Source organism: Bos mutus, chromosome 2, assembly GCF_027580195.1.
Source record: "Bos mutus isolate GX-2022 chromosome 2, NWIPB_WYAK_1.1, whole genome shotgun sequence".
In the NCBI taxonomy this organism is placed as follows: domain Eukaryota; kingdom Metazoa; phylum Chordata; class Mammalia; order Artiodactyla; family Bovidae; genus Bos; species Bos mutus.
In genome coordinates, this window is record NC_091618.1 from 91,159,772 (window position 1) to 91,174,696 (window position 14,925).

At 35.0% G+C, this 14,925-nt stretch overlaps 1 protein-coding gene across 5 annotated transcripts in view; it reads left to right on the forward strand.

The window, feature by feature from the left end:
* RIF1 (replication timing regulatory factor 1) overlaps nucleotides 1-14,925 on the forward strand; it is a 55,181-nt gene that overhangs the window by 26,376 nt on the left and 13,880 nt on the right. For all 5 annotated transcript variants that reach the window (XM_070390282.1, XM_070390296.1, XM_070390304.1 and 2 more), the window contains exons 21-25: nucleotides 8,886-8,985; nucleotides 10,925-11,189; nucleotides 12,369-12,411; nucleotides 13,300-13,502; nucleotides 14,042-14,141. In XM_070390282.1, the coding sequence (XP_070246383.1) occupies nucleotides 8,886-8,985; nucleotides 10,925-11,189; nucleotides 12,369-12,411; nucleotides 13,300-13,502; nucleotides 14,042-14,141 (711 nt within the window). The remainder of the gene's footprint in view (nucleotides 1-8,885; nucleotides 8,986-10,924; nucleotides 11,190-12,368; nucleotides 12,412-13,299; nucleotides 13,503-14,041; nucleotides 14,142-14,925) is intronic.

Below are 14,925 nucleotides of genomic sequence, written 5' to 3' on the forward strand. Positions count from 1 at the left end.
ATTCTTTTCAAGTAAATAGAGATAATGTTTATGAACTATCATTAACTAATGCTTTTAGTTTATAAGTAATGAAGTTAAGGTATAAAACAGGTAACAGCTTTGCGAGACAATTTTGTGTCATTGGACTCTAAGGTCCATGTATCAGGACCACTTGATGGTGATGTGCTTTTACTACTCTGGTGTGCCTTTGCCATTCTAGATGAACAGTACAAGGACTTTGCCATCCTATATCTTGTTTTTTCATACCTGTTAGCTTTTTTGTTTAAATCTTTTAATTAAAAGATAATTGCTCTACAATACAGTGTTGGTTTCTGCCACATTCAACATGAATCAGCCATAGGTATACATAGGTCTCTTCCCTCTTGAACCTCCTTCCGCCTCCCATGCATCTTCAGTTGTTACTGAGCCCTGGTTTGAGTTTCCTGAGTCATTCAGCAAATTCCCACTGCTATCTAATTTACATATGATAGTGTATATGTTGGGCTTCCCAGGGAACCTGCCTGCTAGTGCATGTAATGTAAGAAATGTGGTTTGATTCCTGGGTCAGGAAGATCCCTGGGAGGAGGACATGGCAACCCACTCCAGTATTCTTGCCTGAAAAATCCCATGGACAGAGTCTGGCGGGCCCAGACTGTTCATAGGGTTGTAAAGAGTTGCACACAACTAAAGCGACTTAGCACAATATATATGTTTTCATGTTACTCTCTCTGTTCATCCCACATTCTCCTTCCCCACAACCTTGTCCATAAATCTGTTCTCTACATGTGCATCTCCATTACTGCCCTGCAAATAGCTTCATCAGTACCATCTTCTAGATTCCATATATATGCACTAATGTATGATATTTGTTTTTCTGTTTCTAACGTACTTCACTCTGTATAATAGGCTCTAGGTTCATCCACCACATTAGAACTGACTCAAATATGTTCCTTTTTATGGCTGAGTAGTATTCCATTGTATATATGTACCACAGCTTCTTTATCCATTCATTTGTCTATGGACATCTAGTTTGCTTCTGTTTCCTAGCTATTGTAAATAGTGCTGCAGTGATGTGTCTTTTTGAGTTTTGGTTTCCTCAGGATATATGCCTAGTAATGGGATTGCTGGGTCATATGGTAGTTTTATAACTAGTTTTCTTTTTTTTTTTTTTGGAAGATAATTATAATATTGCAATGGTTTTTGCCATACATGAACATTAATTGGCCATACACGTGGCCCACCCCCCGATCCTGAACCCGCCCCCACCTCCCTCCCCACCCTGTCCCTCTAGGTTGTCCCAGAGCACCAGCTTTGGGTGCCCTGCTTCATGCATCAAACTCACATGGGTCATCTGTTTTGCATATGATAGTGTATATATTTCAATGTTACTCTCTCAGATCATCCAGTCATTGCCTTCTGCTGAGTCCAAAAGTCTCTTCTTTACATCTGTGTTGTCTTTGCTGCCATGAAAGTAGAATTGTCGACACTGTCTTTCTAAATTTCATATATATGTGTTAATATAGAATATTTTTCTTGCTGTTTCTGACTTCACTTTGTATAGTAGGCTCCAGGTTCGTCATCCTCATTAGAACAGACTCATATGCGTTCCTTTTTATAATTGAGTAATACTCCATTGTGTCTGTATACCACAACTTTCTTATCCATTCATCTGCCAAAGGACTCTAGGTTGCTCTTTCAATTCTGATTTCCTCAGAATATATGCCCAGCAGTAGCATTGCTGGGTCGTGCGGCAGTTCTGGTCGTGCGGCAGTTCTGTTCCCAGATTTTTGAGGAATCTCCACACTATTCTCCACAGTGGCTGTACCGGTTTGCATTTGCACCAATAGTGTAAGAGGGTTTCCTCTTCTCCAAACCCTCTCCAGCATTTATTGTTTGTAGACTTTCTGATGATGGCAGTTCTGATCTGTGTACAATGATGTCTCATGGTGGTTTTGATTTGCATTTCTCTAATAATGAGTGATGTTGAGCATCTTTCATGTATTTATTAGCCATCTGTATGTCTTCTTTGAAAAAATGTCTGTTTAGGTCTTTTGCCCACTTTCTGATTGGGTTCTTTTTTTTGGTATTGGGCTGCTTGTGTATTTTGGAGATTAATTATTTGCCAGTTGTATATGCTGTTATTTTCTCCCATTCTGAGGACTGTCTTTTCACCTTGCTTACAGTTTTCCTGCAAAAGCTTTTAAGTTTAATTAGGTCCCATTTGTTTATTTTTGTTTTTATTTCTGTTTCTCTGGGAGGTGGGTCATAGAAGATCTTGCTATGATTTATGTCATCAAGTGTTCTGCCTTTGTTTTCCTCTAAGAGTTTTCGAGTTTCTGGTGTTACATTTAGGTGTTTAATACATTTTGAATTTATTTTTGTGTGGTATTAGAAAATGTTCTAGTGTCACTCTTCTACATGCAATTGATCAGTTTTCCCAGCACCACTTGTTGAAGAGATTGTCTTTTCTCCATTGTACACTTTTGCCTCCTTTGTCAAAGGCTTCCCTGGTGGCTCAGACGGTAAAGCGTCTGCCTGCAGTGTGGGAGACCCAAGTTCAATCCCTGGGTTGGGAAGATCCCCTGGAGAAGGAAATGACAACCCACTCCAGTACTCTTGCCTGGAGAATTCCATGGACTGAGAGGCTCCTCAGAGCCTGGTAGGCTACAGTCCATGGAGTCGCAAAGAGTCGGACATGACTGAGCAACTTCACTTTTGTCAAAGGTATGGTGTCCATAGGTGTATCGGTTTATCTCCAGACTTTGTTTTGTTCCATTGATGTATATTTCTGTCTTTGTGCCAGTACTATACTGTAGCTTTGTAGTGTAGTCTGAAGTCAGGAAGGTTGATTCCTCCAGCTCCATTCTTCTTCCTAGAGGATTGCTTTGGATATTCAGGGTCTTTTGTGTCTCCATATAAATTGTGAAATTTTTTTGTTTAAAAAAAAAAAATTGAATTTAATCTATAGATTGCTTTGGGTAGTATATTCATTTTCACTATATTGATTCTTCCAATCTAAGAACATGGTATATTTCTCCATCTGTTTGTGTCATCTTTGATTTCTTTCATCAGTGTTTTGTAGTTTTCTGTATACAGGTTTTTTGTTTCTTTAAGTTAATGTATTCCTAAGTATTTTATTCTTTCTGTTGCAGTGGTGAGTGGTGTTGTTTCCTTAATGTCTTTTTCTGATTTTTCATTGTAAGCATATAGGGATGCAAGGGATTTCTATGTATTAATTTTATATCCTGTGACTTTACTGTATTTGTGGATTAGCTCTAGTAATTTTCTGGTGGCATCTTTAGGGTTTTCTATGTAGAGGATCATGTCATCTGCAAATAGTTTTACTACTACTTTTACAATCTGAATTCCTTTTATTTCTTCTCTGATTGCTGTGGCTAGGACTTCCAAAACTGTTGAACAGTAGTGGTGAGAGTGGGCACCCTTGTCTTGTTCCTGATTTTAGAGTAAAAGCTTTCCTTTTTTTCACCATTGAGGATAATGCTTGCTGTGGGTTTGTCATATCTGGCTTTTATTATGTTGAGGTGTGTTCCTTCTGTGCCTGTTTTCTAGAGAGTTTTTATCATAAATGGGTTTGAATTTTTTCAAAGGCTTTCTCTGCATCTATAGAAATAATCACGTGGTTTTTATCTTTCAATTTATTAATATGGTGTATCACATTGATTTTGCACATATTGAAGAATCCTTGTATCTCTGGAATAAAGCCTGCTTGGTCATGATGTATGATCCTTTTAATATGTTGTTGGATTCTGTTTGCTCGAATTTTGTTGATTTTTGCATCTATGTTTATCAGTGATACCAGCCTGTAGTTTTCTCTTTTTTGTGTGGCATCTTTTATTTGGTATCAGGGTGATGGTGGCCTCATAGAATGAGTTTGGGCGTTTTCCTTCCTCTGCAATTTTCTGGAAGAGTTTGAGTAGGATAGGTGTTAGCTCTTCTCTAAATTTTTGGTAGAATTAACCTGTGAAGCCATCTGATCCTGGGCTTTTGTTTGTTGGAAGATACGGTTTCGATTTCTGTGCTTGTGATTTGTTTAAATTTTATATTTGTTCCTGGTTCAGTTTTGGAAGGTTATACTTTTCTAAGAATTTGTCCATTTCTTCCATGTTGTGCATTTTATGGGCATATAGTTGCTCATAGTAGTGTCTTAGGTTCCTTTGTATTTCTGTGTTGTGATTTCTCCATTTTCATTTCTAATTTTATTGATTTGAGATTTTTTCCTTTTTGTCTTGATGAGTATGGCTAATGGCTTATCTATTTTATTTTCTCAAAGAACCAGCTTTTAGTTTTATTGATCTTTGCTATAGTCTCCTTTTTTTTTTTTTTTTTTTTTCCCCCATTTATTTCTGCTCTGAATTTTATGATTTCTTTCCTTCTACTAACTGGGTTTTTTTTTGTTGTTGTTGTTCTTTTTCTAGTTGCTTTTAGTGTAAGGTTAAGTTGTTGATTTGGTATTTCTCTGGTTTCCTGAGGTAGCCTTTGTATTGCTATGAACTTCCCGCTTAGCACTTTAACTGAATCACATAGGTTTGGGGTTGTTGTGTTTTCATTATCATTTGTTTCTATGCCTGTTTTGATTTCCTTAGTGATCCTTATTAAGTGTGTTATTTAGCCTCCATGTTTGTGTTTTTTACATTTTTTTCCTGGTAGTTGATAGTCTAATCTTACAGCATTGTGATCAGAAAAAATGCTTGAAATTATTCACTTTTTAGAAATTTACCAGGGCTTGATTTGTGGTCCAGGATGTGGCCTGTCCTGGAGGATGTTCCATGTGCAGTGAGAAGAAGTATGTATCACAGCTTCTTTATCCATTCATCTGTCTATGGACATCTAGTTTGCTTCTTTGTACTAGCTAATGTAAATAGTGCTACAGTAAACATTGGGGTTCAGTTCAGTGTCTCAGTCGTGTCTGACTCTTTGCGACCCCATGGACTGCAGCACACCGCACCCTGTTCATCACCAACTCCTGGAGTTTACTCAAACTCATGTCCATTGAGTTGGTGATGCCATCCAACCATCTCATCCTCTGTCATCCCCTTCTCCTCCTGCCTTCAATCTTTCCCAGCATCAGGGTCTTTTCAGATGAGTCAGTTCTTTGCATTAGGTGGCCAAGTATTGGAGTTTCAGCTTCAGCATCAGTCCTTCCAATGAATATTCAGGCCTGATTTCCTTTAGGATGGACTGGTTGGATCTCCTTGCAGTCCAAGGGATTCTCAAGAGTCTTCTCCAACACCACAGTTCAAAAGCGTCAATTCTATGGCGCTCAACTTGCTTTATGGTCCAATTCTCACAACATTGGGATAGATGTGACTTTTTTAGTTTTGGTTTCCTCAGGATATATGACTAGTACTGGGTTTGCTGGGTCATAATGATAGTTTTATTCCTAGTTTTTTAAGGAGTCTCCTTAAAAAACTTGTATCTTAAAAACAAGTCACATAGTGACTATATCAATTTACATTCCCGCCAACAGTTTAAGAAGCTTCCCTTTTCACTACACCCTCTCCAGCATTTATTGTTTGTAGAGTTTTTGGTGCTGGCCATTCTGACTCATGTGAGGTGATACCTCATTGTAGTTTTGATTTTCATTTCTCTAATAATGAGCAGTGTTGAGGATCTTTTCATGTGTTTATTAGCCATCCATATGTTTTCTTTGGAGAAATGTCTGTTTAGGTCTTTTTCCCACTTTTTAATTGGGTTTTTCTGGTGTTGAGTTGTATGAGCTGGTTGTATACTTTGGAAATTCTTTGTCAGTTGTTTCATTTGCTATTGTTTTCACCCATTCTGAGTGTTGTCTTTTCATCTTGTTTATAGCTTCCTTTGCTGTGCAAAAGCTTTTAAGTTTAATTACGTCTCACTTGTTTGTTTTTATTTCCATTACTTTGGGAGGTGGGTCATAGAGGATCTTTCTGTGATTTATTTGTCTTACAGTGTTCTGCCTATGTTTTCCTCTATGAGTTTTATAGTTTCTGCTCTTACATCTCAGTTCAGTTCAGTTCAGTCGCTCAGTTGTGTCCGACTCTTTGCGACCCCGTGAATCGCAGCACGCCAGGCCTCCCTGTCCATCACCAACTCCCAGAGTTCACTCAGACTCACGTCCATTGAGTCGGTGATGCCATCCAGCCATCTCATCCTCTGTCGTCCCCTTCTCCTCCTACCCCCAATCCCTCCCAGCATCAGAGTCTTTTCCAATGAGTCAACTCTTCACATGAGGTGGCCAAAGTACTGGAGTTTCAGCTTTAGCATCATTGCTTCCAAAGAAATCCCAGGGCTGATCTTTATAATTGGTCTTTCATTTAGGTCTTTAATATACCTATTAGCTTTTTAAAGTCTGTCCTTTGAAAGTTTGTGGTCTTAAAAATGTAGGTTGCTATTCACACCTTTCCCTTACTCTATAAAAAGAATAACTGGTGTCAGCAGTTTGATATGTATCATTCTAGAATAAACCAATAAGTTACATATTTATATGCACATATATATGTGAATACAGTGTTCTTTCCATTTGAAATTTATTTTATTTATTACTCTGAAGTGTGCCATTTTTTTTATTTGAAAAGATTTCTAGTCCTTGATAGTGGTTACCCTGCTGAGAAGAGTAGAGATAGTTATAATGTGTCAGTTCTGATTATGGGCTTTTGATATCATGGTATTTGGCAGAGTGGCTTTAAAAGTGTGCTGTTACTGGCCACAGAGACAGTGAACTTGTTGAATGTTTTTGTGATTTTTAGGGAAAAGCTTGACCCTTGGTTTTTGCTTTTAAATTCTTATCTTGGATGGACTTACATTTTGTTCTCTTCTGAAGAAATTTAGAATCTTCCTAAATTTTATAAAATACCCTGTTGGGATTTTGCTCGGCATGATTGGTTATATTGCATTCAGAGATTAATTTGGAAAATAATTTCTATCTTTATAACATTGAGTTTTTCTGTTCAGAAATATTTTTTTTAGTTCTAAACTGAACCTAGCTTGCTTGATTTGGGGGTTTTATAGTTGTTTTATCTAGTTTTATCTAGTATAAATGGTCTCTTCCCTGCCTATACTTGGTTACTACCGGCATATATGAAATCTCTTGTCAATATACATTTCTGTATATTAACACAGTTTTGTGTCCTTGAGATTCTCTTCTTGGTCACAGTGAAATTCTTTTAAAACATTGTAGATTAGTGTTTTAAGATTTTTTGCAGATACCTTCATTTGTGAGATTGGAGTTCCTCATTGTCCAATTTTTATATTGTAGAAATGATAAACATGTGACTAATAACATCTTGTCAAATATATAACCAATTAGTTAAAAGTTTTAGGTTCCAGAAAATTTTTTATCACAGCTCTGAAGTTAAACATAGGCTCATTTGTTCCCTTTTCTGTAAAGTTTTTCTACAAAATACACATCTAAGACTTGTTATTTTTGTTACTGCTGCTGTTGCAAATTCATCATTTGATACTAATTTTAGTATTATCAACCTGTTTTTTAGTTTAAGTTTAGGATTTTCTTTTTACCTTTGGAATTTAGACATCTCACCAAGGTTGTGTCTTGAGGCATCTTTTAAAATCGTTCTGTTAAGTATTTGGTGGATCTTTTCAGTTTAAGGAGCTGTGCCTTCATCTGAGGAAAAAGTGCTGAGGTCTTCAGGTGTCATCCTCTGTGTCTCTTCTTTCTCTGTATCTCTCTGTGTTTTGCTTTATTTCTGGTCCTGCTTTCTGGGAGCTTGATATTTCTGTGTCCATCTTTCGGTTTAAACGCTGAAGTGTTTGATAATTTTAATTTTACATTTAATGTTTTTAAGTGAATATGATTTCCTCTTACATTTGAGAGTATTTTATTTTCTTCTGTTTCTGTTATTGCCTCTTTCCTTGTTGATTAGTTCTGTTCGTATTTAACACACCTTCTTCATATTTGACAATAAAGGCTAATGTTGAGCAATATTATTAGCTGGAATGTGTTTCCTAACCCAGGAGAGAACTCCTGTTTATCTGGCTTTGATAGCAAATTGTAGTTATAAGGAAGCTTTGCCTTGTAATTGTGATCAAGATGGAAGCATCTAGATCTTTCATGTCTTTTCTGTAGGGGTGTGTAGATTGTCATTTGGACTGAACCTTCCATGTGGTATTCATAGGTTAACAGGCCAGCAGGGCTCTCCCTTCCCCTTCTTGGTTCTTAACATCCACTGGGGAAGGTTGTCTTTGGCAGACCTGTGAATTAGTCCAGTGAATTGGAGAAGTGAACAGTATTGGAGAATAAAGGAAGGGCAATTGTATAGAACTGTAATTTCAGTAGTCTTTTACCCGTATGGTTTTTCTAATAACGATCAGATCTTTTTCTCAGAACCCTCCCTATGTCTTGTTACTCAGTTTCTTCTATGAAAGCTCACTGCGTTTTTTTGTTTTGTTTTTGTTTTGAGATGTTCTTGACTGGTGGTACTGGGATTTCCTTTGTTCTGTTTCATTTGGATCTGAGGAAGGAGATGGAAAGAATATCAGGGAGCTTAGCAACTTTTTTATGTTTGGTTTTTATGGGTTTAGTGAACACTTCCATTTCAGTATTGAGGGAAAAAAAGGTATAGTATTGAATACTTGGCACACAGCAGATAACTAGGAAATAGTTATCTGGAGAAGGAAATGGCAACCCACTCAAGTGTTCCTGCCTGTAGAATTCCGTGGGTGGAGGAGCCTGGCAGGCTGCAGTCCATGGGGTCACAAAGAGTTGAACACAACTAAGGACTAACACACACACACATACAGTTAATGTGTCTTAAATGGCATAAACTATGGTGTGTGTTACTATATGTCATACATGGGAGTTAAAGTTATATTTTTTATTCATGCTTACAAGTTTTATAAACCATGCCATTAGTTAAAAGGTTGTCATGCAATACCTAACTGTTCTTTTCCAGAATTTATTGTTCTTGGATAGGATCACTCATATTATTACTGTAATGGTTGATTGCATCGACTTTTCACCATATAATATTAAATATCAACCCAAAACTAAATGTAAGTATTTTATTCATTCAGTATAAGCAAGGCTGTCTGAACTGTATCAGGGTATATCCTAATAGCTTTCCCATCTAATTTTACCTACTTTTAATGTTATATAACCATGTTATTTTGCTAGTTCACATGCTGCTCTCTTTCTCTCTCTCGATGTATCTCTCTCACCCACCCCTGCAGTGTATAACCCCTTTTTATGATGCAGAAACAAATTTTGTCCTATGTAGAGATTGCCTAATAATACAGATGATTTTACTTACTCCATCTGGTTACAAGGGATTATCTGGACAAAAAGCTTGAACTTAGTTAAAATGTTCTTATTTGATAGCCTTATCTGAAATGATCATTGAATTGATGTTAAACTGCATAGAAAATCATGGCAGTGGTTAATTGGTTATGGTTTTACAGGAAATGTAAAATGACTCTAAAAGTGTAACACAGTTTTTACTGTATAAAATTCAGCAATTGAAATCTTAAATCTTATTTTCATAACTATATGCCTTGATTAATTCTAAATTATATTATGAGCTGTTAATGTACTAATTGGTTCTTTGAAATTATATATTTTCTACCAATGATTATATATTATCATACTGAATAGAAAAGAACCTTCTAGTTACAAGAAGTATTTTGTTTAAAGGTTACTTTTCCTGTTTAAAGAGTGGGAACATACTCAATTTTCCTTTAATAAGATCTTTCTTTGAATTAGTGTAAAGATTTCTAGAACATAAAATATTTGCAGGGCTTTTTGGGGTGGGGGTAGTTTTTTGGTGTTTCATTTTTACAGTAATATAGAGAAACTTGTTTGGTAATTAAAGCATCCCAGCCTCAAGCCACAGAAATAGATTTTTTTCTTTAGTCTTAGTCCCCTTTCAGTAATCTAATTACCTCTTTGTCAGGAAAATTAAAATTCTCTAAATATAGAAAGGTTATATAGCAAATGATATCAGAATATATTTTTTAAGCCCCTGAAGTTTGATAAGGCATAGATGATGATCCCGTTGTTGAAAGTTTTACATGTTTTGTTAACTTCTGAAAAATAAGAATTAACTGAATATCATTTCTATCCATGATCTATAAACCCAGAATTAGAAATGTTTTTTGTTTTCAATCCTTATCTTGCAAGAGGTGTTCCTGGCTATTGAAATTTATTGAAACTAGGGGAAAAATCTAAAAACTGCCAGCACAAGCTGAGAGCAAACAAAATTTACAAATAGTTGAAATAAAATTGTTATTATTCATAAATATGCATCAGGATCACTTTGAGAGTTTTTGATAATTTTTACTTTGTAATTTGTTTTAGAGAAACATTGCAAAAATTAAACACAGATACTACTTTTTACTAGGGTTCCTCAGTTGATGCTTTTGCCTTATTTTCACCCCCACCCCCTTTTCTACTTTTATTTCCTAGAACATTTCACAGCACTTGTAAGACAAGTCTTTGATCTAAAATATTTCCCAAGTCTTATCTTTCATGACCATTAGAAGTGAAGTAAAGGCAAGGTTAGATTTTGAAGGTCTCTCAATTGGGGTTTGTCAGTATTTCCTCAATATTAGATTGAGATTTTATTTCTTTATGGGGATGCTACAGAAGTAATTCGGTGTTTTCTTATCAGTGCATTATGTCAACAGGCATGTAAGTCAGTTTGTCCCACTATTGATAATGATAACATTTACTGTTTGATTAAGATCATATCTGTCGGTTTTGCACTATAAAATTCATTAGGAAACACAGTTAATAAATTAATGTTTTGTGGCAAGTTCTTTGAGACTTCATAAATATCTTGTTACTCAGCATACTTTGATTCATGAGTTACTCATCCATTGATGCTTCTTGCGTAAAACACTGTTTCCCAAAGTAGTGGATCATATTGTTTCATTTAATTACATTAGTTTGCTTTAATTACCATTAATTCTAAAAGCTGTCACTGTTTTATCTTAGCACCACAGAGACCTACAGATTGGTCCAAAAAGAAGAAGGAACCTTTAGGGAAGTTGGCTTCTTTAATTAAACTTATTGTGAGAGTGATCTATTCTTTTCACACACTGAGCCTCAAGGAAGTACATTCTGATACTCTCCTCACTATTGGCAACTCAATCACCAGCATTCTTTCCAATTTACTTGGACATATTTCTCTGCCTTCTATGATCCAGAAAATATTTGCAGCTTTAACAAGACCTCTGGCATTATTTTATGAAAACTCAAAGTAAGTATTTTGCCTTAATAGCTCTTAGACTTAAACATATATAACTAGATATGGGTAGCAAACTTGTTGTCATATCAGCTTTGTTGTTAAAGATCTTAATCTTTAAAGTTTACTGGAGTGGATAATATATGAAACTATGCTTTTGTTAAAAAGATAGCTCAAATAGTAAAATATGAGGTAGCAATTGGAAGTCCCTTTATTTTTCATTCTTAATCCAGCACAATTTTTACTTTAGTGCATCTCTTTACAGAATTGTTAATACAAAAAGCTTACATGTTAAATATATAATGTATATGACTTGACATACTGCTTAGCAGTTAAGTATATGATATTCACTTAACCTAAGTATCTCATTGTTTTTAATGTCTGCACAGGACTCCATGACACTTTACCCAATTTCCTGTTGGACATGTTTTCTAGTCTTTCCTCTCATAACTAACAATATTACAGGTCAATATATTTGTACATAAATCATTTGCCCACTATTCCTGCAGAACAGGGCTTAAAATGAAATTGTTGGTTCAAAAAGTATGTGCATTTAAATTTCTGAATTACTCTCCAGAAGTTTGTGTTGTTTTATATTACCCTTTGCATTTGAACCAAAGCAAGCAGTATATAAGAGAAAAACCACGAAAAAATCCCAACATATTTTAAAGAAGCATTTTGAGAGAATTCATCAGTGTTCTTTATAGCAAGCTTATGTGGTTCAGTAATAATACAGTCTGTTTTTCATAAACACAGAGGAAGCTTTAGGAACAGATTTAATGGAACTTCAAATTTATTAAATTTTTGCAAGTCTTTTTTAGTCCTTAAACTTCATAAAAATTCATTAAAAAGCATAAAAACGGGTGACTAGTAATAATACTTTGAGATCTATTCCAGATGTTTTTCTTTAACTCCTGTGTTAAAAGACAGGTTTGTTTCATGTTTAAAAACTTCATTAAAAAGCATAGAAACAGGTGACTAGTAGTAATACTTTGAGGTCTATTCCAGATGTTTTTCTTTAACTCCTGTATTAAAAGACATGTTTGTTTCATGTTTAATGTTTCCAGTTTGACATTTTTTGTTAAGTCTTTGGGCACCTTTTTATATCATTATACGTCTCAGTTTTGGGCTGCATTACAGTGTTTCTAGGTTTATGTTCTAAAATATAAATGGTACTCTTTGTTTTTCTTCTAGGCTTGATGAAGTTCCTAAAGTGTATAGTTGTATGAACAACAAGGTACAAATAGACATTGTTCATAAAACATACTTTCATGAAGAAAAGTTTTAGAATTTAAATGTCTCCCTTCAATATAATTCTGCTGATTATTTTAAAGGGATATCATTATGCTTTAATTTTAATGAACTTTTGATATGAAATGGGTATAATCCAAGGATCATTCATGATTTAATAATATTGCCTTAAATTCATATAACTCAACTACTCCTGTCTCATTCTTTTATGTGTGAAGGTAATTGGCTCCAAGGTTAGGCAACTATTAATCTCATAATTTATGTGAAAACAAATTTCTTCTGTTAATGTAAAATAAGCTTGAATTCAAGCTGTTCTATCAATAAAGTAAGTTCTTGTCAGCTTATAAAGAGTATTATATATTGAAGGTGATGAGAGCTTTTAAAAAGCCATTTGAGGACTTCCTGGTGGCTCAGTGGTAAAAAATCTGTCTGCCAATGCAGACGACATAGGTTCTGTCCCTTATCTGGGAAGATCCTGCATCCTGCAGAACATACAAGCCTGCATGCCACAGCTACTGAGCCAGTGCTCTAGAGCCCTGGAGCTCAATTACTGAGCCTACGTGCTGCAGCAGCTGAAGCCTGTGTGCCCTAGAGCTCGTGCTCCACAACAGAAGTCACCCCAATGAGAAACCCAAGCATCACAACTAGAGAGTAGCCCCCACCCATTCTGTGCAGCTAGAGAAAAGCCTGTGCAGCAACAAAGACGAAGCACAGCCAAAAATAAATCAATAAAAATTGTTTTAAAGTCATTTGAGTTTTAAAAATTGAAATAACGTACTCTGTGAGTTGTTTAGTATGCTTTGTGCTTTTGTTTTTTCTCTCTGAAAAGTAACATTTCTAAGTGTTACCCTAATGAACTTTTTCTTTTTCCTAGTTAGAAAAGCTACTAGGAGATATAATTGCTTGTCTACATGTCAGCTACACTGGAACTTACGACAGTGAACTTCTTGAACAGATCTCGCCATTATTATGCATAATATTTTCACACAAGAACAAACAGATAAGAAAACAAAGTGCTCAGTTCTGGAATGCCACATTTGCTAAAGTGACGATGTTGATTTATCCTGAGGAGTTAAAGTATGCTAACAATAAAACTTTATATAGTTACTCTGTTCTGATTATGTAAATTGACATTTTGGTTTTAACATAAATCCTTATGTAGAATCACTGTAGAGGATTTCCTAGTTAAAATATTCTTGTTTGGAGTACACGGTAATTATTAAAATTATTTGACCCTTTGCTTTGGTCCTTAGAATAAACTTAGTTTTAGAAACATAAAAAGCAGTTTCAAATTATGCTTAACAAAAGGAGTTTCCAACAAGGGGCAGGAAGCTGATGGCTGTTAAATCTAGCTGATATGTACTTAATGTAACAGTCTGCTCTTGTTTGAAATTTATGGTGAAAGTTTGAGAAGTTTTTAAAGAATAAAATTCAGAAACTGAAGAGTTTAGTGAAAAATTCTAATATTGTCTGTAAATTTCTCCTGGTTTTATGTATGTAGAGTAAGAAACAGTCTTAAGCTGGATGTGTTTTTATCACTTTAAAATTGTAATTGAACTGTTCTTAATGTGCCAACAGTACTACTTAATTCAAAGTATATTTACTTATATTTGAAGGCCAATACTGAAACAAGCCAAACAAAAATCTCTGCTTTTATTGCCTGGTTTGGAAAATGTTGAAATTATGGAGGAATCCAGTGGACCATATTCAGATATGGTAGGTTGAGGGGGGGCGTTTTTGTTTACTTTTATGTGATGTTTGAGTGATTTATTGGATATCAGTGTAACTTTAAAAAGGACAGAAGCTTAAGACTGACTGAAGAGATAAAACCTGAACAGAAGAGTTCCACAACATAGGGGTTTTGCGTACAGTTAGTTGTGTGGCCTGGAAAACTTACAAATTAAAAGGCAGTAAATTTCACCATAGGTTCTCATGTAAATAATACCCAATTCTTATTCATTAATGATCTTTTATTTTAAAAAACTGACACCCCATGTATTGTTTTACAGAGGTCAGAATTATTAAGATATGGTTAAATGTTGCTTTGTAAAACTAGGACTTCTAGTTACTATTCCCCACCTAAGAGCTACACTTCATTTTCTCATTTCTTTCTGTTGAATCTCATTCCTTCTGTTAGAGAAACAAATCATTGATACCACATTTTCCATTTGGAACAAGGTTACTGTGGTTAATAATACTAGATGACTATAAAGATTAAGGAGTAAAGATAAAAGTATTATATACTCATCAGGTAGAACACTCTTAGACACTTTGTTCCTATTCAACAACAAAAGAGTCTAGCTATTATTTGTTTAGAACCTGTAAGAGAAAACATAGCTAAGTACTCTATTTAGTTTTATTTTTTGGATAAAATTAAAATTCTCATCAGAAAATTGTCTAGACTTTTTGAGACTCATTCAGTGTAATATGGCTCAAAAAAACCATATAATCTGGTAGGAGGGCCTGATAGTATTTTCTGTCATGTATGTTTTATTGTTTA